Raw genomic sequence first — 21,877 nt, forward strand, 5'->3', positions numbered from 1 at the left:
CTCCCGTGCTCGCTTCTTCTTTGCTGATTTTCTTACTTTTCCTGTTTCTCTGCAAAACTGGACCTCCCTGCAGCTGCACATAGATGCTTGTTTTCATCCTCAGGAGAGGACCAGGCACCATGGAGGACCAGGCACACGTCAGGGAGGGAGGCTGCCATCCTGCCTGAGTCCTGCGGAGCCCAGCCCAGCACAGGCTGAAAGAAAGGCTTCCTGTAACGTCCCGTCCCATGATCTTGTCCTCTGTTCCCAGTGGCTAAGGCCCCAGAGGGCCCTCCCTGAGTCGCCCCAACTTTTGATGCTCCAGGGCAGCAGACGTCAGCAGTTTTCTCAGTTGCATGTAAGCACACGCACGTGCACACGCACACGCACACACACACACACACAAACCGAACATGTATGAGTAACACAGAGGTGGCAAATTAAAGTCTGGGACTTTGTCGAAATGACAGAGAAAGGAACTAAATTCCAGAACAGATGAACAAGCCCAAGTGGCTGAGAGGGATGCGTCTCAGAGGGATACACAAAGGACAGTGTCGAGGACCCACTCCTGGGAAGCCCCAGAGCTGGGGCAGACAAGAGCTGGGACCCCCAGCGAGCTGGGGTGGGGGCGATGGGGGTGACCCCCTCAAATGGCCTCACCTCCTCCAGCCTCTGCAGAGTAAGCCATGAGCTAAGCCCTTGGTAGGGAAGCAGAAACAAAGGAAAAGCACCCCTGACCAGATCGGAACTCCCAATTAACCACCGAGGGGTCCTGGTCCTCACCAGGGCCCGGGTGTGCTCTGTGCGGAGGGCTTCCTGGACAGCGGGACACTGCTCCTTTCCTCTGCCCTCCTTCCCCCAAGGGGACAGCCGCGTCAGGGAAGGAGGGGCCGGGACGGCACTGCAATTTCATAATAATAAAGGAAATCAAAGGGTTCTGAGCAGAGAAAGGAGCATCCAGGTTTACAACGAAACTGAAATTTAAAATTTGTTTTTTTCTTTTTTTTTTCTTTTTTTTTTACAGATTTAGATAAACAATGAAAGGGGGAGGAGAAGCCTCTTTGAATAATATATATATATTTTTTAAAAACACACAAACATAAAAAAAAATTCCTCAGTTTTTGAACTTCTCTTAAGAGTAGTTCAATGTGAGATCTTGCACCCTAAACAGTTATATCTGGAATTAAGAAAAAAATCGCAGCTACACACAACAAAGACTAACAGTATTTTTACTTAAAAATATTGTGTGTATATATAGACTTATATATATATATATATATATATATATCTTTTTTGTGGAGATTTTTTTTCTTTTTGTGATTTTTTTTTCTTTTCCTTTTTTTTTTTTTTTGTTGTTGTTGTTGTGCCCAAGTAGAGATAACGATGGGATTGAAACGATGCCCTAGAACAGAATATTCCTTACAGGAGCAATACTTGGAAAAATAACATTTAAAAAAATGGTTGAACATACTTGCAACACCTCCAGAAATTCAACTTGGTACAATGAGAAAATAAATAACTGAATCAAATCTTCACCTAAATGCCACGGCCTCTAAGACCCAGAGTATGCTGCTGGTGTGAGTCTTGCCATCAGATAGGGGCTCAGGGTCAAGCCCCACCCTCTCCCCTCCCTTGGCTCCCCCTCCCCAGACCCTTGCACTCCACCTCAGCCATACCCAGAGTCTGTCTTCTACCAGTTTTCTACATTTCTGGCAAGACTTTGCAGCAGACACACACACACACACACACACACATACACACACACGTGCTGTGGGCACACATACACACAAGCACGCGGGCACACACACGAAATTTCCCACTCAACCCAGATGCACCAAGTGAGCTGAATGACGTTCAGCCAACCACAATGGTGAAAGACAGAAGCACCAAACAGTCTTTGAAATGGGTCAGTTATTACAATTTGACTTATTTTGTATGTTCTAATTTTCCTCTTTGTGTTACTATTTTTAAAAAGCACAAATGAAAAATGAATTCTTTCCAGATCAATTTAAGGCTTCCCACCAAATGGAAACAGAAGAGGCCTTACACAATATCACATGTGATAAATGTATACCTTTCACGGCCTTAAAATGACAGAACAAATCATTTTTGCCAGTCACTGATTAAGTATTGTGCCTTTAAATTGATGTCATTCTTTTTGCTACTATGCTGAGTTTTATTATTACTGATTCTCTTTGATTACATATATGGAAATCTCCTTAAGTTTACTTTAGAATATTTTATTTTTATCGAATTATTGGGGTGGCTTTTTGTTTTGTTCTGTTTTGCTTTTTGACAGGAAAAAAATGTGATTCTTACTAGGTGAACGCTAAAATGGCACATAGTTAGCCTTCAAGGAGCTTTCCCAGCCATTTGAGTTTCAAATGGCCCTTTGGCTCCTGGAAGGGGCTGATAAGTTGGGGACAGGGACAGGAGAAAGGGGAGAGAAACTGAAAAGAGGGAGGGTTTTCTATGCTTTTGCTTTTGGTCAATTTGTTTTCTTCAATACAAATAATCAGATAGGAAGAATGATTGCTTTGTGTTTTATTGGTTGGTTGGTTTCTGTTTTGTTTCTAGATTTATTTCATTTGATTGTTAATTTTCCCTCTCCCAGTGCAAAAATCACCGGAGAGTTTTGCATGAGAAAACGTGACAGTACTTAATGAAACTCAGCACCTAAGGGCATAAGGCAGTTGAAGGTTTTGTTTGTTTGTTTGTGTTTGTTTTGTTTTGTTTTGTTCTTTCAATCAGCACCAATCCCGTAAATGATCTACACTTGGTGTAAGGTATAAAACTTTGTTTTTCTTTTGGAGTGGAGACAACTCCGCCTTCTCCACCCTATGAACCATAGTGTGGGATTTTTTTCAATACTGTTACTTATGTGTAAAAAACAAAAGGAAGGTTTTCTTTTTGTTTTTACTTACAAAACATAGAGAATATCTTTGTATACATACAGCGACTGGAAAGAAAGCTTATTTGAAGGGGTTGTGACTTATTATTTTCTCTTTTTTTGAAGCATTGGTGGTAGTGGTAGTGGTGGTGGTGGTGGTGGTGGTGGTGGTGGTGGTTCTGTGTATTGGGAGAAGGGAGGGTTATATTTCTTGCAAGCGGCATTTACCACAAACCAAACTTAAGGTCCCCTTCTCAACTTGGGTCAAGATGCTCTTAGAGTGAAGATTCATACTGTAGCAACTCATAAAGGAGCGGTCCATCTCGATACCGAATGCCTACCGCGGTGGGGGTGACATACTGCAGAATGTTAATAGTCCTTCTCAACCTCCTGTCTACAAAATGAGCATCCCAAGCTGGGTATCTCTTTCTTGGCATGTCAATCTTAATGAGGGGCCCTTCTGGGTGGTAAGGACGCCCCGACGGGGTTGTGGGCCCCATGGGTCTCACTTGGAAAACGGGCAAGCAAGTGTCAGCCGTGAGATCCTCCTGTTGTTCCGTTACGGCTCTGGTAGGCGTGACCTGGGTCCCCCGGTACCCAGGGGTCTGAGGCGCCATGGGCTCAACATCGGGGGGCAAAGGGATGCCCCAGAGCAGCTCGGCACAACAGGAGCTGGCAAGGATCTTAGCTCGTGGCCCCATGGGATGCAGCACACCATAGTATAAGAGCATCATTGAGATCCCAGCCACAAAGCTAATAAAGACACAACACAGTGCTGGCACCGCAAAGGAGTCAGTGGTCTCCGGGTTTCTGTAAAAATACCAAAGGAACGTCAAGGCAGCATTCTCGGTCAAGACTATCGTATAATATGCAAACATTCGATATCGAGTCCGCCCTTCCTTGACGTTAAACCAGCAGAAAATGTACACAATCCCTACCACCATGTTGAAGAGGATCTCCTCCCACTTGGACATGCAGAAGTCTGTTCCGCCATGGATGATCCAGAAGGCCATGGCGCACCAGTGAACCACCACGAAGATCCCGAAGTAGAGCTGGAAGATGGAAGCAAAGAGGGCAAAAGAGATAACTCTGGATGAGATGGTGAAGAGGCGCCAGAAGAGGTGGATGAGGGCCCCTCTGTAGCTCATACTCTTCTTGTCGTCCCTGGAGTCCCGCAGCAGCTTGTGATAGGAGGCTAGCACCCAAGCCAGGGACATCAGGGAAGTCACAGAGGAGACACCTGCCAGAGAGACACAAACCCACACAGTCAAAACCATGGACATCACCACCAGGTACAGTGGGGCTGCCATCAGAGGAGATGCCCGCACACACCACCATCTAAAGCAAGGAGAGAGAAAGAAACACAAAATCAGGACCCAAACTTGGAGGTCATGGCTGCTCCCAAGCTGACAGCTTATGGAATCTGGTTAGTGTCAACTACCCAGTCCTGAACTTCTGGAGATCCAGGGCTCAAGAAGGAGGCTGAGGCTGACATGTCCAGCCAAGGCAGTGGAGAGCCAGGACCACCATGGTGGCTCACCTCCTCTGTTCTGGGTGGGACCACATGTTTTTGTTTTTGTTTTTCTGTTTGTTTTTTGTTTGTTTGTTTGTTTGTTTGTCTTTTGTCCTTTTAGGGCTGCATCCGCGGCACATGGAGGTTCCCAGGATAGGGGTCAAATGGGAACTGCAGCTGCCAGCCTACGCCAGAGCCACAGCAACGCAGGATCCGAACCGTGTCTGCGACCTGCACCACAGCTCATGGCAACACCGGACTCTTAACCCACTGAGCGAGGCCAGGGATCAAACCTGCAACCTCATGGTTCCTAGTCGGATTCGTTTCTGCTGTGCCATGACAGGAACTCCCACATGTGTTCTATTTTAACAAAGTATAAGCTCACAGGAATCCCTGTTGCACACAAGTTTGAGGCTGGGGTTGGTGTCCCTGTCACGAGCAGGCTGTGCTTACAGAGGCGTCTTTAGAAGGGATCATCAGTTGTGAAGACTGAGAGCTTGCTCACCGCCCCAGCTGCACAACTGTTCTCCTTCGAGAAGGCATTGGAGTCACTCTTCTCATCAGCTCACTCACTGCCCCAAGGAGACCTTAAGGCGATCTTCTTCCATTTAGCATGTCTCCATCCACTCTCTCGGGTCACCCCAGTCAAGGAGCCTGGGAAAGCCTGTCTGCTTCTCTGGCTGCCTTTCTTGTTCTCTCTTGGCCTCCCCACGATCCTTGTTGCCATTGCTCCATTCCCTGAGGCCTCACCTGATGAGGCCCTGTCCTCTGCTTCCATCCTGCAATGGAGGAGGCAGTGTAACTCATGCTTTGGGGGAGGCCTTTTTCCCTCCCTAGCTTGGTGAAGTTTCCAAGGCCTCTGCATGTCATTTCCTACATTTCTCCTCAAGTGAATGTGTCTGATCCCAGATGGCACCTGAATCACTGTACAGTAATTGTATTCATGACACTGCCTTTTTATTTTTTTCTTTTCAGGGCCATACCTGCAGCATATGGAACTTCCCAGGCTAGGGGTTAAATCAGAGCTGCAGCTACCAGCCTACGCCACAGCCACAGCAACATGAAATCCACGCCGCATCCACCTCAGCTCAAAGAAATGCTGAATCCTTAACCCACTGAGTGAGGCCAGGGATCGAACCCGCACCCTTAGGGATACTCATCAGTTTCATACCCTGCTGAGCCACAATGGGAACGCCAACACTGCCTATTTGATATAGGTAACTAAATCAAACTAAACACATAAATAGTGACTAGAGTCTCCTCTCCAAATCTGCCCATGAGCGAGCAATCACGAGTCGTCATATATTCTCCTCTAGAGCAAGACTCTCCATGGCCCCTCTGCTCCTCTGGGTCTTATCTCCACCCCATTCGTCTAGCTCCTCTTTCGTTTTCCCTCTCCCAGAAATTCCGAACTCAATGCAGCTAAACACAGCTGCAGTCCTGAACACTGCCCCACTGGCAACCACGTCCTAGTCCAGTTCCCCACCCTCACCCCACAGCATGACTGGTTCCCCTACGGTGCTTCCAGGATGACAGCAAAGTCACCTGGTCACTTTCTCTCTTCAGCGCAAAGGGCAGATCCAGGAACCCCTTTCATCAAGAGGCTAATTAAACTGGCCCAGGGCTCCAGCTTTCTGTTTGTCTTTCCCTGGCCCCTGCTTACCCTTCTACCCCTCTCCAAACCTCAGTGAAGGCTCAAAGTCCTCTGTCACTTCACACCCCTGCATTTGACCTTCCTCACCCATCCCACGCAGCCCTCCCCTTCCAGCATTTCAAGGAGAGGTGCTGGTTCAAGGCTAACAGAACCTTACTGTGTGCTAACAAAAACCAATGCGTTGGCAGAAGCAGAAAAGCCCTGGATGGTTAACTGTTGCAACGAGAATGTGCTGTTTTTGTGATAATAACAACCAAGATAGGAAACAAACTGGGGAGAAACAATCTCATTTTCCCCATGGAAACCAGTCCTGAAAATGCTGGACAATTTTCCTCTCACTTTTCTGGCAAGTTCTGAACACAATACATATGTGTGTCTTGCTTTTCCTTCATATGCACAGGGTATTGCCACCAGCCTCTGCTGAGGCCATGCGGGCTCTGCAACCATGTCACAGTGGTTATGCTAACCTTTCAGGGCCTCCTGTGTTTGTGGAGCAGGGAGGGGAATGGGTCCCCTTAGGTGTCACGTGATTTAGGCAATAGCTTCTGGAGGGCAGGGAATGTGCAATCATCTGTGCCAGGCTTTCCAATACTGGAGCATCCTCAAAGTGTCTCTGCAACATCACCCCTCTCCTGGTGTTTCTTGATGTTGAAGGTGATACATCTTAGAGGTGCTACCAATCCTTAGTAATCAGAGGGCAGTTCTATGGATGCTGAGTGGGAAGGAGGCTTGATTTTTTGGTTCCTTCTAAGAAAGCAAAATGTATTACTTCCCCAGCTCACAGAAAAGCTTAAGTGCCAAGCTCATGAAGTAAGAAAATCAGCTCAGCTTCTGCCGAAGTGTGGTCTAATCCAGTCTAACTCTGAGTGTGCTCTTGAACAAACTTGGGGTACAGAAGCAGGACAGATTCTCAGCTGTCACCATGTTGACTTCACTGTTCTGTGTGCTGTGACATTAGCCCTGTCAGCACCAAATATGAGCAAAGGGGAATTCGAATGTCCACTGACTGCACGTGGTGAAGCCAAATTCAATTCTTCATCATCAGTTGTCTTCCGGGCCACCTATGCCAGCCATTTCCAGATCCATTCCTGTGGTTTCAGGATGTTGCAGAAACTAATTTCCTTTGAGCCAACCTGAGCACTGCCTTGGTGCATGGTCAGTGCTTCTGGAAGTTCTCTCTAGGATGTGGCACCAGTGTTCCCCAACTGTCACAAGTTGTCACTGCTAAATTACAAGGAGAGTTCAGGAGACGGTTGCAAGGAGAACTGAAAATTAGCACTTGGCCGAGGCTTGTGGGCCCGGTGATGTCCAGCCCCCTGTCTTACCTCTAGGCTCCATCTGTTCCCAACTTGGTGAAGCTGTGGATCCCCAAACTATTTCCTCAGGAGCATCACAGACCATGCACTTCAGCCCACTCATCCAACAGGAAGCAGAGGCTGTCGCAGAGAACACATGCACCCTGATCCTTGAGTACTACTCCCCTTATCTTCCTTAGACGAACCTTGTGATGCAGGTGCTTACTATGGGCTGAATTGTGTCTCTGCCTCCCCCACCCCAACCCCAATTCATATGTTGAGGCTCTACCCCAGGACCTTAGGATATGACTGCATTTGGAGACAGGACCTTTAAAAAGGTCATTAAGGTAAAGTGAGGTCACTAGGGTGGGCCCCAATCCAATATGACTGGTGTCCTTATAAGAAGAGGAAATGAAGACACAAGCACATACAGAAGACCATGTGAGGACACAGGGAGGAGACGGCTATCTACAAGCCCAGGAGAGAGGCCTCAGAAGAAACCAACCCTGCTCATACCTTCATCTTGGACTTCCAGCGTTCAGAACTATAAGATAATGAAAGTCTGTTGTTTTAGCCACCTAGAAAACTAATACAGTGTTATAATCCTTCTCCCCCCCTTTTTGGATAAAGAAACAAGCTGATTTTCAAAAATCCTTTTTCCATCAAGAAGTAGAATCAGGATTCAAACTCAGAATCTGACGCTGTGACCTTGAAACTAACCACTGCACCAATGGCCCCTCTAGCTGTGGCCTTAGAAGTGGCTGGGCAAAGAGAGAGAAAAGAAAATATAGGCCCTCTGGGATCTGAATCTTTTGCCAGGCATGGACAGGAAGTGGAGTACCATGGGTACCTGAGAGAGGCCCCTGACTGTGTAGCTGAAAACCAAATCTGAATTCTACTCCTCCTTCCTCAGGAAAGTAACATTCAAGCCACAAAGAAAGAAGTGACTCCAGCAGCATTAACTGAGATCACTTTCTCTCTGTTAAGTGATTAATCTTCAAAGGTCTGCAGCACATTTCATTACAGAGGGAAGACATGCAGGGCTTTCCCTCTGCAGCCGCTCACTTGGAAGATTTCTGTTTGGCTGGAGGTCAACCCAGAAGTCAATGCATGATCCTGGCCAAGACTCAAGCCCACGGCCACTGGCTGTGGAAGCAGCCTGGTGGCCCTCAGTGAAACTATCGGATGGGCCTGGGTGCATTTACGGTTCCTCCCACTTACTGCTTCATCACTTTCTGCATTTCAAAGATCAGACTGGAAATTGTTAAACACCCCACGTTTGGCTGTGACAAGTTCCATGCAGTGACCTTCACGGATGGCTCACTCTTCCTGGTGGTGCAGACCAGGAGGTGGGGCTTGCAGCTGGACCAGTGGGTGACCCAAGTCCAGCCCGTCCAGCTGGGAAGTCACTAAGCCAGAGCTGCTTGGGGGCTATCCCCTGGGCTCTCATCCCCGGGTTGGGTGCCTAAGGTTTCTAGAAATAGAATGGCCACTCCTTAAGACAATGGAACAGAGTATGAGGGGCTATAGCCTGCAGGTGGACCCCTTGACCAAGGAGGGGCCATCATCAGGGAGTCACCATCACCACCAATTTAGTGGTGTTAGGGCAATATCCAAGGGCTACTGTCAGCTGAAGAACAGTTGGAGAACAAAGCAAAGAATTAGTATGGATGTCCCATTATGGGAGAAGCAGAGAGACAGGGTACCTGGGGGAGGGTGGGACCCTAAAATCAGAGAGGGGTAGGGAGTGTGAAGTGGAGGAACCAGGAGGAAAGGTGGTCTCAGTCCTCAGGATGAGGTAGGGAGGCTGACATCTGGCAAGAAGAAACAGGGAGGTGACTGGGGATGGATCAGGGCAGAGTGGCACTGGGGCCAGCATGTGCAAGCCCCATCCCATCACCAGAAAGAGGCCTGGAAGGAGAAACCAGAATACAAGAGTGTCTGGCCGGGACAATGCCGCAGGTGGGTTCAAGGAGTCTTGGAGAAGCCGCAGAAGCATGTGGACTGGCCATGGCACTGTGAGCCAGGGCGGGTGGGGTCCACTGCCAGCTTCTGTTTCCTAGAGTGGGATGTGCACGGCCAGGTCTGTCACCAGCTGTCTACCCTTCTGCCACAGAGGGCTTGGTCCCACTGCTTTAGCGCAGGTTGGAAAACACTCGAGGGAGAGGGATTGGATGGGATGCTGAGCAGCATGGGGCAGGGGCAAGAAGTCGGCATGCAGACTCCCAGCTCCATCTCTCCTGGCTCCTTCTCATCAGCATGTCACCACAGTCAAGGTCAAGTGCTTCCCAGCTTACCAAGAGCAGCTTCCTGGACCCTGCGCCCTTGGCCAGTGAGAGCCCACCTCTCTTTGTCTCATCTCCTCCAAACTTCTCAAGCGTATACTCCTTGCCCCACTAACTCTCCCCACCTCCCTTTACTCCTGACCCCCCAGTCCCAACCCACATGTCTCACTGAGGCTGACAGCTGATTCCTAAGTGTGGCCTTCAGGGGGCTGGGCCCATATGTCTCTACCGACTCTATGACATCCGTCATCTGAATCCACTCTGTCTTCATCCTTGACTGTTAGCTCTCCCCTAGTTACAACATCCCTTTCCTGCTGGGCTGTTATCCCCATTTTACAGATGAGGAGACCAAACCTGAATTTAAGAGATGTGGAGGTGGCCACCATCGTGCTCTGACACTGTCTACTTACCTAATTCATATGGCATTGACCCCCATGGGCCGGTCCCCTGGAGATTTCTCAAGGCTCAACTAGCTACTGTTTATCTGCACGTCAAGGTCAACATCTGCCTCTTTCAGCCCTTGCCCCCTCCCTTCCCACCACTAAAGCTAAAGTTTGGGAGACTCCACCGCCTGCTCTTCTAATTCCCCCTGTGCATTTCCCCCGACTGAGTTCCCATGAGACGGGCACTTCTTCCCTGTCCACCCATAAAACTTCCCCCATCTTCCTACCTTTTTGAAAGTCCAGTCTGTTGTTGGAAATGTTCGCAGAAGAAGATGAGGCAGCTGCAGGCACAGCTCTGAGCATTGCCGTCTCCTGCCCTAACCTCCACCCGGGAGACACAGCAAGGGAGTGATAGTATGAAGGTACTTTTCTATCCAGGCAACTGGGGGAAGGAAACCAGCCTCCTGGAGGCCATTGGTGAGATAGGCTCAGAGATGTTCAGTAACTTGGCCAAGGTGACACAGGAGAAAGCAAGAGGGTGAACACTGACCCCTGGGATTAGCTCACTCCTCACTCACGATCCGTGGGCTGGCTGATGTCACGTGGGAGGCCTGGAAGTGGGGTGGTAGGAATATTTACACCACAGAAATTGGCAGAGGCTACAAATTAGGGTTCCCCCCAGCCCTGCGGAGAACTGGTTGTTAAGCATTTTCCAGCACACCACTTGGTGGGATGAACTCTCCTTGGAAAGAGTGGTGAGTGTTGTTGCAAATTAGATAAAAGCCCCTCCACATTCCTACTCTCTACTTCTAGCCAAAGCAGGTGCACTGCCTGGTGATCAGTCAAATTATATTCTGTAAGTCTGATGTGACAGCAACAAAGAACTCCATCTCCTTTTTAAACTTACAGTGGAAATACAGCCACAGTAAATAATTCAAAGTCTAACAGTTTTCTTTGAGCCGTAGTCTTTCAAGCACTGACATACTCATTTTAGCCCCATTTCTATATTTGGAGAGAGTGTGATCCCCACCCAAAGGTATCACATGGGGTCCCCTTAAACACCCCTGACATTTCCAGGCTGACCTTTAGGAAGGGTCAGCATAGAAGATGGCCCATCATCTGTGGCTGCAGCCCTCAGGACATACATGTGTGCGGCCGAGGCGATCTGAAAAAACTCAAGGCCAATCAGAGTGGCCAGGAGTAAACATAGGAAGGGAGGATGGGAAGCTTCAGGAGAGCTGACATCTGAGAAATTATACCTTACCCTGGCTGAAGACAAAGCTCTTTAAGATATGGGACAGCGTCCAAAGGGGACATAATTCAAATCTGTCCGTTACAGCAGTAGTCTCTGTTACAGGGCCATGTCTTACCATGGTTTATGTGCTGTATCTCTTCATTGGCTCTGAATTCAGGCTTATCTTGTCATCTGCTCCCCTCTAACAAGTTTTCAATAACAATCATACCTCCCCTCTATTGGACCTTGGCCCAGACTCTATGCTGTGATATCCATGAACCCCATCATTCTTCCATACAAACATATCTGAGGCAGCGGGCTGGCTTTAAGATGAGGAAGCAACTTTTCTGTATCAAGTAGTTATGAAATCACAGAACTGGGATTTGAACACAGGCTGCCTGACTCCAAAACCCAGATGCTTTTTTAATCACTGGGAAGGCTGTCTGCCCATCCCCGTTCACAGATGAGTGAACTCACATTCTGATGTCTCCATAAATTCCTTATCAATTTGGTGATTGAGCGTCAGCCATCCAATCATCTCTGTGAGCTCTGATGACAAACTTGTGTCCTGTGAAGCTGAGGACCACCCTGGAGGACTCGGCCGGAAGTAACCCGTAAGTACAGAGGTGGCAACAGCCCTCTGCATCTCTCTTGCTCACATTGTTGGGATGGCCTCCTAGCTGGATTCCCTGCATCCGCCTTTGTCCCAACAGTCCGCTCACAATATAGCCAAAGTGACTAAGCTCAGGGACATCCCCCCATGTGGCCTCCCAGGCATGGCAGCATGTCAATGGTCCCTGGATCTTTGGATGGCTTTGGATTTTTCCCAGGGAGGACATACATTCCCGCCTTGTTGAACCCCGCTGTGCCTGTAGCTTGCCCTGGCCAGTGAAACATGAGCAGGAATGTGTGTGTCACCTCCAAGATGAAGGGCACTCTCCCGGAAGACACTGCCCCACCAATGACCCATGAGAGACATGTGACAGCAAGAAATGAATCCAAGTTGTTTTAAGACATGGAAGTGGTTCAGGCCCCTAAACCACAGCATCATCAGCCTCCCTGGACTGACACACTGCTTCATTATGGGTTGATGCCGTGGTCCTTATGAGGCCTGCAGGGCCCGTGTGACACTACCCTGGCATTACCAATGTAACCCGGCAGGTCCCCACTCACCTCCTGCAGTACTTCCCTCCACCAACGGGCACACACCTAAGCTCCTCCAACCGCGCTGGCTTTCACTCTGGGCCCTACACGAGGCAGTCCCTCGCCCTCTCTGACATCACCACACCAGCCCCTCTCACCCCCTCGGTCCCACATGCTCCAGGCACAGCTCCACCTCATGGAACATGCGCTTGCTCTGTCCTCTGCCTGAAAGGACCTTCCCCAGGTACCCAAGGGTCACCTCACTGAGGCCTTTACCAGAGCTCAGCTGCTTGGCCAGGCCACCCCTGGGCAGCACACTGGAAACTTCAACCCTCAATACCACCTCCCACCTTCCAGGCTTCATTTACCACATTGGCACTGCCCACCACCTCCCTATAGCTTATCTCTTATTGTTCTCTCTCTCTGTTTTTTGTTGTTTTCTTTTCCCCCTGCTTTTTAGGGTAGGCACCTGTAGCATATGGAAGTTCCTAGGCTAGGGGTCGAGTCAGAGCTACACCACGGCCACAGCAACTTGGGATCCAAGCTGTGTCTGCAACCTACACCAGAGCTCATGGCAATGCCAGATCCCCGACCCACTGAGCGAGCCCAGGGATCAAACCCATATCTTCATGGATTCTAGTAGGATTTATTTCCACTGTGCCACGAAGGGAACTCCCTTACTGTTCTCTTTTTTCCTAAATTCATACGTATCCTGGTGCATGCCAAGCCCCCAAGGGCAGAGCAGTGATTTGGTCTGGTCCTTCTGAAACTATGTGTAAAACCATGTGGGCATTTTTCTCATGAGAGAGCACAAAACTGTCTTCTGATTCTCAAAGGGGCCCACAGGGAAAGGAGCCCACGACCCACCAGCTGTCTCACCCTTCCCCCATTACCCCTGAAGGCGCCCCCGCCACCATTAACCCCAAAGGCAGGCAAGAGGAATGCCCTGGGAACCTCCATTTATGCCTGTGTCCTTTAGAAGAAAACCTTGAGGGTAGGGGACAGATGAGAAGAAATAACATTCACTGAATGTCTTCCACACATCAGGCATTATGCTGAATACTTTGTGTAAGTTATTTCATTTAATCAGACAATCATCCCATGAGATATCTATTGATGCCCCATTTTCCAGGAAAGGAAACCAAGGCTCAGAGAGGTAAAAGGATTTGTCCAGTTACTGCACTAATCATGCTCCTTTGTTTTGATGGTTTGCCATTTGGGCCCTTGCTGATCCCAGAAGGACAACAGCTCCCAGATTTAGCAAATTCTAAAAGTAGCAAACCACATGTGCTTTGCATATGCAAACCAACCAGCCCAAAACCCATCATACCTCCACCACTGGGCTCTGACACTCTGGGCCACTATCCCCCTGTTCTACTTACCCCAGGGCCAGGTGCCAGACCACTAGGGACAGCTCTTTGCCTCAGAGCCTGCTGAAATTATCCAGACTAGCCAACCCTAAACCTGCTTTCCCTGCCTCACCTGTCCCTTCCCTGAGAAACCACAATAAAGGCCCTTGCCCATATTTTCCCCTCACCCCCTCTGACTCCTGATGGACCTTGCTGCTTTCCCAGATGGCCCCCTCATGGTGTGGCATGCCCCCTCCTCTTGGGATATGTGAGGAATAAATTATCTTTCCTTTCCTTTCCTTTCCTTTCATTTTCTGGCAACACCCACAGCATGTGGAAGTTCCCGGGCCAGGGATCAAACCTGTGCCACTGCAGAGACCTGAGCCTATACACCACAAGAGAACTTGCAAGCTATCTTTTCAATGGCAGTCATCTCCTGATCTGTTGGTCCTGAGATTCCTAAATAATAATAAAACCTGTATTTTAAACCAGTTACAAGTACTCTATAGCACAGGGAACTATACTCAATATCCTATGATAAACCATAATGGAAAAGAATATTTTTAAAAAGAATGTATATATATTTAGTTATATACATATAAAACTAAATAACTTTGCTGTGCAGCAGAAATGAATACACTGTAAATCAATTATACTCCAATTAAAAGAAAATAATGACAAGATTATCACACTCTTGAAGAGGGAGCTTCAAACCCAGCTCATCCAGCTCCAAAGTGCCCAGAGCCTTGGGGTCACAAGGCTTAAAGCCTGCAGGAGTCCCCTTCTCTTGTAGGCTAGAATCCGAGCTCCCATTCACGGTGCCCAGGGCCTCTGAGTCTGGGGCCTGCTCCCAGGCCCGTGGGCAGGATCCAGTGATGTGAACCCACTTGCAGAGGCAGAAGAGCACAGTGGGTTTGAGCGTGTGTTCTGGAAGCAGACTAGCATCTGCCGTCCTGCTATCATGGGATGCTGGACAGCATGCCTATTTCCTCACCTGGGTAAAAGGCAGTGGTAATGGAATGCCCTTCATCAGTTGACCATAACGATTATAAAACAAGCAGCTATACAAGAGTTTAGCTCAGCAGCTGGCCCTTGGCAAAGTATGATGCCTACGAAAGAGTGGGTGTGAGTGGAGGTTCAGATCCCCACACATGCACCATGTTGTTTCGAGCTTCTTGGCCCTTGCTCATGCCGTCCCTCTACCCTTTCCCTTCTTTGCTGGCCAGATGCTCATCCTCCAGGGCTGAGGTCAGCACCCTCTCCTCCTGGGGCCTCTTCTGACTCCCTCAGGATGCACTGCTACACCTCTGTGCTCTCCACCTCACCTTGTGCATTCGCTCTGATGGCCACTCTTTATAGTCATACTTTCTGGGGACTCTCCGTCTTTCTTCCTTTACTGTGACTTCCCTGAAGACAGAACTAACATTTACTCCTGAGGGTAGAAAAATTGTCTTATCCACTCCTGTAACTCCCAGGCCTGGGACAAAGTTGCCACCAAATGTGTCGCTTGCACAGTTACGCTTTTCCAAGTGATGCCACAAATGGAAACCCCAGATGAGCGTGCTACCGCTGTCCTGACCACATCTCGTACACAGCTAACTTCAACAGCTGAGTAAAAGATCTTCTTTACCTGGTGTATTAGTAGCCCACTGCTACCACAAACTTAGGGGCTTAAAACAGCACAAATGTATTATCTTAGAGTTCTGAGGTCAAAATCTGAAATGGGCTTCACTGGTCCGAATCCAGGGTGACAGAGGTGTGGGCTCACTCTGGAGGCTCCAGAAGAGAAGTTGTTCCCTCACCTGTCCCCTTGTTCAGCGTCCAGAGCTGCATTCCCTGCACCTCTGGGCTCAGGGCCCCTTTCCCCACCTTCAAAGCAGCACAGCCTATTTAACTCTCTTACACTGTCTCACTGTCTTCTGTCCGTCCACTCCTTTGTCACCTTCTTCTAAGGACCCTTATGATTATATCAGGTACGACTGGATAATCCAGAATAATCTCCCATCTCAAAACCCTTAAACTAATCTGCAAAGTCCCTTTTGCATATAAAGTGACATGTATAGGTTCTGGGGGTCAGGAAGTGGACATCTGGTGGGGGCACATTCAGCAGACCACACCCACACTCACCCATTTAACAGCAGGGCAAAGGTCTTCCCATTGTCCTGCCCCCCCGGGGACAGTTGGCAGACATTCGGGGTATGGGCACCAATGGCATGTAGTGGGTAAGGACCAGGGATGCTGCTAAATATTCTGCAGTGCACAGGACGGCTCCCCAACCCAACAGATGATGATTTGGCCCCAGATATTCTCGTGCTGAGGCTGAGAGACCCTGTGATAGGGTGTGTCTGTTTCCTCAATTTTCTCAAGTTACAAAACAAACTGTGAACCTGCACCTGTCTAGCAGCTGGAGATTCAGCCTTTCCAGAGTTCTTCCTGAGGAGTGTTAATATCCTGAAAGAGGCCCTAGGGGCACAAATCAGTAACCTTGGGAGAGGCCATGAGAACAGTACCTCTACGGTCTGATACCTGGCCCACAAGCCACATCTGAGCAGCCCCACTGGGAGGTGACAGTCACTCTGGGAACATGGTGGCAGGGAGCAGCTCTACTCTCAAGGAGCTTCAAGGTCAAATACTGGTATTTAAAGGAGCCAGCAGGAGGAAAGCTAAGTCCAGCCCTCTGCTCCAGTTGCCTCTTCTTTCTAAGATGCTGTCAGAGCTATCAAAATATCATCTTCACAGCCAGCTGGATTATCCGGCAAACTTTAGAGATTGTAGAACAAATGTCAGCCACTCAGCCGGTGTGGCACAAGCCTTGATGGTGTCTGGGTCTCCGTGGGCCTGGAGCACATGGTGAAGAAAGCTATCTGCCATCAATGGAAAGTTCCAGCAAATGCATCCGCACTGAAGACCAAATGACCAGCCAGACCCAATGCCCTGATGTTTCCAGAGTGACTGCATTTTAACAGAGGCCATGAGATACCCTGGAAAGGATACAGGCTCTGGTATAAGCAGGTGTGGCCTTAGTTTATTGTTTATGATCCATGAGTGAGAATGTGGATTTGGAATTTTCAATGAATATTTGATGTATATACATCTTTGATTCATACTAACTACATATATTTCTATATATATATATATATAGTGTGTGTGTACATACATAGAATGTGTATAGTGTATACATATATGATGAATATATATAGTATTCTATAGCACTAGAGATGTGCCTTCATGTTATATTCTCCCATATATATATATATATATATATATACACACACACACATATATACATATAGACTTAATTATATTTGAAATGGTACTATTCATTGGTTACTTGTTATTGCCTGTCCCCACTGAAATGTAGGGCCCTGGAGAGAGAGAGGACCCTCCCCCCTGGTTCACCTCTGTACCCTCAGGGGCAGCACAGGGCTGGGTGTGGGACAGTTGCTCAGGGCAGCTGTGATCCAGGCAGCCTGTGTAAGGTCTTAACATCAGCCATAAGACTTACTACAACATTTTGACCAAGACCTAACCTAATGGTTCTCATGCACGCATACCCTCGCACGAGAGAAGCAGGCCTGCAGCTGGGCCAAGAGTGTCTCCCAGCTGGAGAAAGAGGAGGAGCCTGCTTGATTCTAAGACACAAAGACAATTTAACTGGAGTTACCCCAGTTTCTCCTGTCACATCCCTCTCAAACTGTTCCTCCAGCCCACTGGCTTTGCATCTCCCTGACAGGTCCGCATACCACCTGACCACCGCAGAAGAAATCCTGGAGGATAAGGGCTTGGGCCAAGGGCAGGGGCCCCACCCACCCTCACCAGGGAGCGAAGGGTGGGGAGGGGGAGAAGCAGAGAAATGGGGGACAGAGGAATGAGACTGGCCATCCCAGAAGTGACCCTGCTGCTGTTGCTGTGCCCTTGTCCGCCCTCCCAACCCGGCGCCATGCTGGGCCAGAACGAGTGCTGTCTGGGGTCCAAGCCTGGTAGCTGAGAGGAACGGCCCCCTGGGCCCCAGAAGGGACCGTGGCAGAGAAGGTGAAGTTGGCATGAGCCTGTGCTCGGGCTGACCCTGGAGCAGTTCTTGTCCTTTGGTCCAAATTCTCAATGACCAGTGGCCTGGATGAGAAAAGCCTGCCTAGCACAGAGAACTGTATACAATCACTTGTAATAGAACATGATAGAAGATAATACGAGAAAAGAATGTATGTATGTATGAATAGATCACTTTGCTGTACAGCAGAAATTGGCACAACATTGTAAATCGACTATAATAAAAAAATTTAAAAGAAAAGAAAAGCCTCCCTATTACACTGTTGGTGGGAATGTAAACTGGTGCAACCACTGTGGAAAACAGTATGGAGATTCCTCAAAAAACTAAAAATAGAATTACCATTTGATCCAGCAATCCCAATCCTGGGCATCTATCCAGAGAAAACCATGACTCAAAAAGACACATGTACTCCAATTTCATACAGCACTATATACAATAGCCAAGACATGGTAAAAACTTAAATGTCCAATGACAGAGGAGTGGATAAAGAAGCTGTAGCACATATACACAACGGAATATTACTCAGCCATTAAAAAGAAAGAAATAATGGCATTTGCAGCAACGTGGATGGACCCAGAAATTTTCATGCTAAGTGAAGTTAGTTAGACAGTGAGACACCAACATCGTATGCTATCACTTACATGTGGACACAATGAACTTCTTTGCAGAACAGATACTGACTCACAGTCTTTGAAAAACTTATGGTTTCTAAAGGAGACAGGTTGGGGGTGGGGGATGGGCTGGGCATTTGGGCTGGAAATGCTATAAAATTGGGTTGTGATGATCATTGCACAACTATAAATGTAATAAAATTCATTCAGTAATTTTAAAAAAGTAAAAAAAGAAAGAGAAAGAAAGAAAGAAAGAAAGAAAGAAAGAAAGAAAGAAAAGAAAGAGAGAAAGAAAGAAAGAAAAGGAAAGAAAGAAGGAAAGAAAGAAAGAAAAAGAAAGAAAGAAAGAAAAGAAAGAAAGAAAGAGAAGAAAGAAAGAAAGAAAGAAAGAAAGAAAGAAAGAAAGAAAGAAAGAAAGAAAGAAAGAAAGAAAGAAAGAAAAGGAAGAAAAGGAAGAAGAAGAAAGAAGGAAGAAGGAAGAAAGAAAGAAAGAAAGAAGAAAGAAAAGAAGAAAGAAGAAAGAGAGAGAAAGAAAGAAAGAAAAAGAAAGAAAGAAGGAAAGAAAGAAAGAAAAAGAAAGAAAGAAAAGAAAAAGAAAGAAAGAAAAGAAAAGAAAGAAAGAAAGAAAGAAAGAAAGAAAGAAAGAAAGAAAGAAAAGCCTGCCAGAAGAATGATGTCACCCAATCAGAGGCTTGCTGAACACAGGGGAGCGACGCGTGCCTAGGGTTGAGGATCGGTAGGGTGGTCCCCTTTGTGCCAAGAATAAATATATTTCATCTGCTCCTGACACAACTCCCCAAGGCAGGAGTTACTGGCTGGGGTTTACAAACGAGAACCCAAGGTTCAAAGGGCTTAAGGACAGATGCAGCTAGGTACAAATCAGGGTGAGACACCAGGCCTGTTGGTCCACACCAGGAGCTTTCCACCATGCAAAACAGGAGGCAGCACCTTGTCTTCCAAGTGACAGTCTCAGGAGACTGCCAAGGGGACAAGCAGAGAGGACCTCAAAGTGCTCCGTCATGACTGGGGCAGGGTGAGGGGAGAAGGAGAAGCTGCAGCCCAGTGACGGCAGGAGGTGGGAAGGAGCTCCATGTTGTCACAGCCGCCTGGAGCTTGTTGGGCCCGAATGCACAAGAAGGCCTGCAATGGAGAGCACTAGGCTTTCCTCTGGGCAGCGTTAGGCCCAACCCTCCCCCCAGGCTGGCCGTGGAGCGAGCCCCTCAGCCCTAGAACTCCTCTTGATGTCCTGACCCAACTTACACCTCTAAGGGGTCCAGAGCTCAGTGGGTCCCTGAGGATAAGATGAAAGGTGAGGCTTAGAAAGGAAGTGGAACAGCATACAGGGATCACCCCACATTTCTTTTTTAGGGTCTCTTCCGTTCTGCCCCATTCCCAGGAATGAGAGATGTTTGACACAGGAAGATGTCACTCATGAAATCTGTAGGCCTCTTTCCTTGGAAATCTTAAGAACCAGAAAAAATCTTTTGAAGGTCATTTAATTGCTGTCTTTCCTGGAACTGGAGGTCACCATGAAGCTTCAAGTTCACAATTGTCCCCAGTGTGCACGCCTAGCCTAATAACATTGCTCCTGCCCAGGTCCTGCTCAGATTCCCCCACTTTTCTCTTCTTTACAGTCACAGCCTGCCAGAATGAAAGTCCCTTCTGCCCTCACTCACGTTACCCAGGCCCAGAGAAGGTGAGGTGGGTGAGATTTTCCCAGCATCACTCGCCACAATCTAGCACAGCAGACTCAGGACCCAGGGCTCCTTCAGCTGGCTGCCTCCCTATGTGGGGAAGTTGCAGGGAGACCTCACAGGAGAGCAAATCTAAGAGGGTGACGTGTCTCTATGGGGGAATGAAACTGTCCTGACCAGTCATGGTAGTGGTAACTCAGCAGATATACTAAGAGCCATTGTACTGTATGCTTCCAGTGGGTGAATTGTACAGAACGTAAATTTTAGCTCAATAAAGCTGTTTAAATAGTTTTCACAAAGAAGGAGAGAGAAACCCTGCTGGCAGGACCCTGGGGGCAAGACTGAGCTATGGAAGCAGCCCGGGCACCCCACTCCCCTCATCCCAGCCTCCCGGCTGCTCCCCAAACACTGGAGCCACTTTCTGAGCCCAAGGCCTTGCCCTTGGCTCTTCCTTCCTCTTACACTTACCTCCAGAGATCTGAGGGGCTGGCTCCCTCCCTCACATCTCTGCTCAGAGGTCACCTCTCAGGGAGACCTTCCTGCTGCCCTAGCAAAGGCTGGACACAGCTCTGTCCCCAACCCCGCCTCTCTCTTCCCAGCTTCAGAGCCAAGTGCCTACCATTTTCTAATATATAAGATCAAATATTTGTTTTGTTCATTGCCTGTCTCTCCCTACCCATGAGAGCAGGGCTTTCTGACTGTTTTGTTAATTGCTCATTTCTGCGCCCAGTTCCTAGTACCGTGCTTGGCACATAATAGGCACTTAATAGTTACTGAATAAGTGAATACATGTCCCCATTACAGTTTCTGCTCAAGCTTCTGAACAGGCAGCTCGCAGAGCCTCCCCCCGAGAAGCCCCACTGGTCAGCCTGCCTCTGTATCCCTTTTCGTACCAGCATTTCATGCACAAACATTTCCAGGTGGCCAAGAGCTATTTCATCTGTGTTAACTGCAGTGAAATCGACTGCAGTACCTCCCTCGCATCTTTCCTGCCGCTTTAAGAACCTTCTCTCGCATATACACATGCTTTCTTTTGCACTTAAAATTTGTTCAAAGGGAAAATCTTACATCAAGTGTTCTTATCACAATTAAAAAAAAAACCTTTCCCTCTCTTTGCTTTTTCTCTCACTTGTCATGGCAACTTGAGCCAAAAGGCCTCAGAACTGGATGCAAGTTCAAGCTGCACAGAAAGCACCAAAAGGTTTATGTCCCTGCCTAGAGTCCTTGCAAGTTCTGTTTAGGAATGTGAGGTTTTAATGTTCTGTGTGACAAGAGGCTACTGGGAGCTGAAGGAGGACTGTGACCTGAAGGTGGCTGTTCAGGGACCTGGGTGTAGACACTGAGCAGGTATCTGATGGGAGAGGAGGAGGGGTGATGTCTCAGAAGATAAATGGAAACAGAGGCGGAGGGAGTTCCTCCTCCAGCGAAACGAGGGAGGCCAAGTCTGTTTTCAGGCGGGAGGAGCAGGCTTGCCGGCTTCATTTCAGATTCCAGTGAAGGCACAAGAGAGGCAGAAGGTTGTGGACAGGAAACTGCACATCTTCTCCTCTGTGTTTTCAGGAGGCTGAGACACAGACATGGGATGAGCAGCCTGGAAGCTGGGATCAGGGGCTGGAAGATCTTGGTACCACGTGGTCTGAGACCCCATCGTTTCTCTCAGAGGCTGCGGCCCCAACTCAGCCCCGGGATGAGGTGGGGGGAAGGGGGCCACTCCACCAGGGTTAGGGTTAGGTCAGGCACCAAGACCCCCTATAACTCTGCACAGGAGGGTTTGTTTTCTGATAGTGTTTGATTCAGTG

At 48.3% G+C, this 21,877-nt stretch overlaps 1 protein-coding gene across 1 annotated transcript in view; it reads right to left on the reverse strand.

Annotated features, from left to right (window-relative positions):
* Nucleotides 1-1,340: 1,340 nt before the first annotated feature.
* Nucleotides 1,341-21,877, reverse strand: part of XKR6 (XK related 6) — a 295,414-nt gene continuing 274,877 nt past the window's right edge. The window contains exon 3 of the mRNA XM_047760377.1: nucleotides 1,341-4,109. Coding sequence (XP_047616333.1) covers nucleotides 3,145-4,109 — 965 coding nt within the window. The 3' untranslated portion in view covers nucleotides 1,341-3,144. The remainder of the gene's footprint in view (nucleotides 4,110-21,877) is intronic.

This window comes from Phacochoerus africanus, chromosome 15 (assembly GCF_016906955.1).
Source record: "Phacochoerus africanus isolate WHEZ1 chromosome 15, ROS_Pafr_v1, whole genome shotgun sequence".
NCBI classification, from domain to species: domain Eukaryota; kingdom Metazoa; phylum Chordata; class Mammalia; order Artiodactyla; family Suidae; genus Phacochoerus; species Phacochoerus africanus.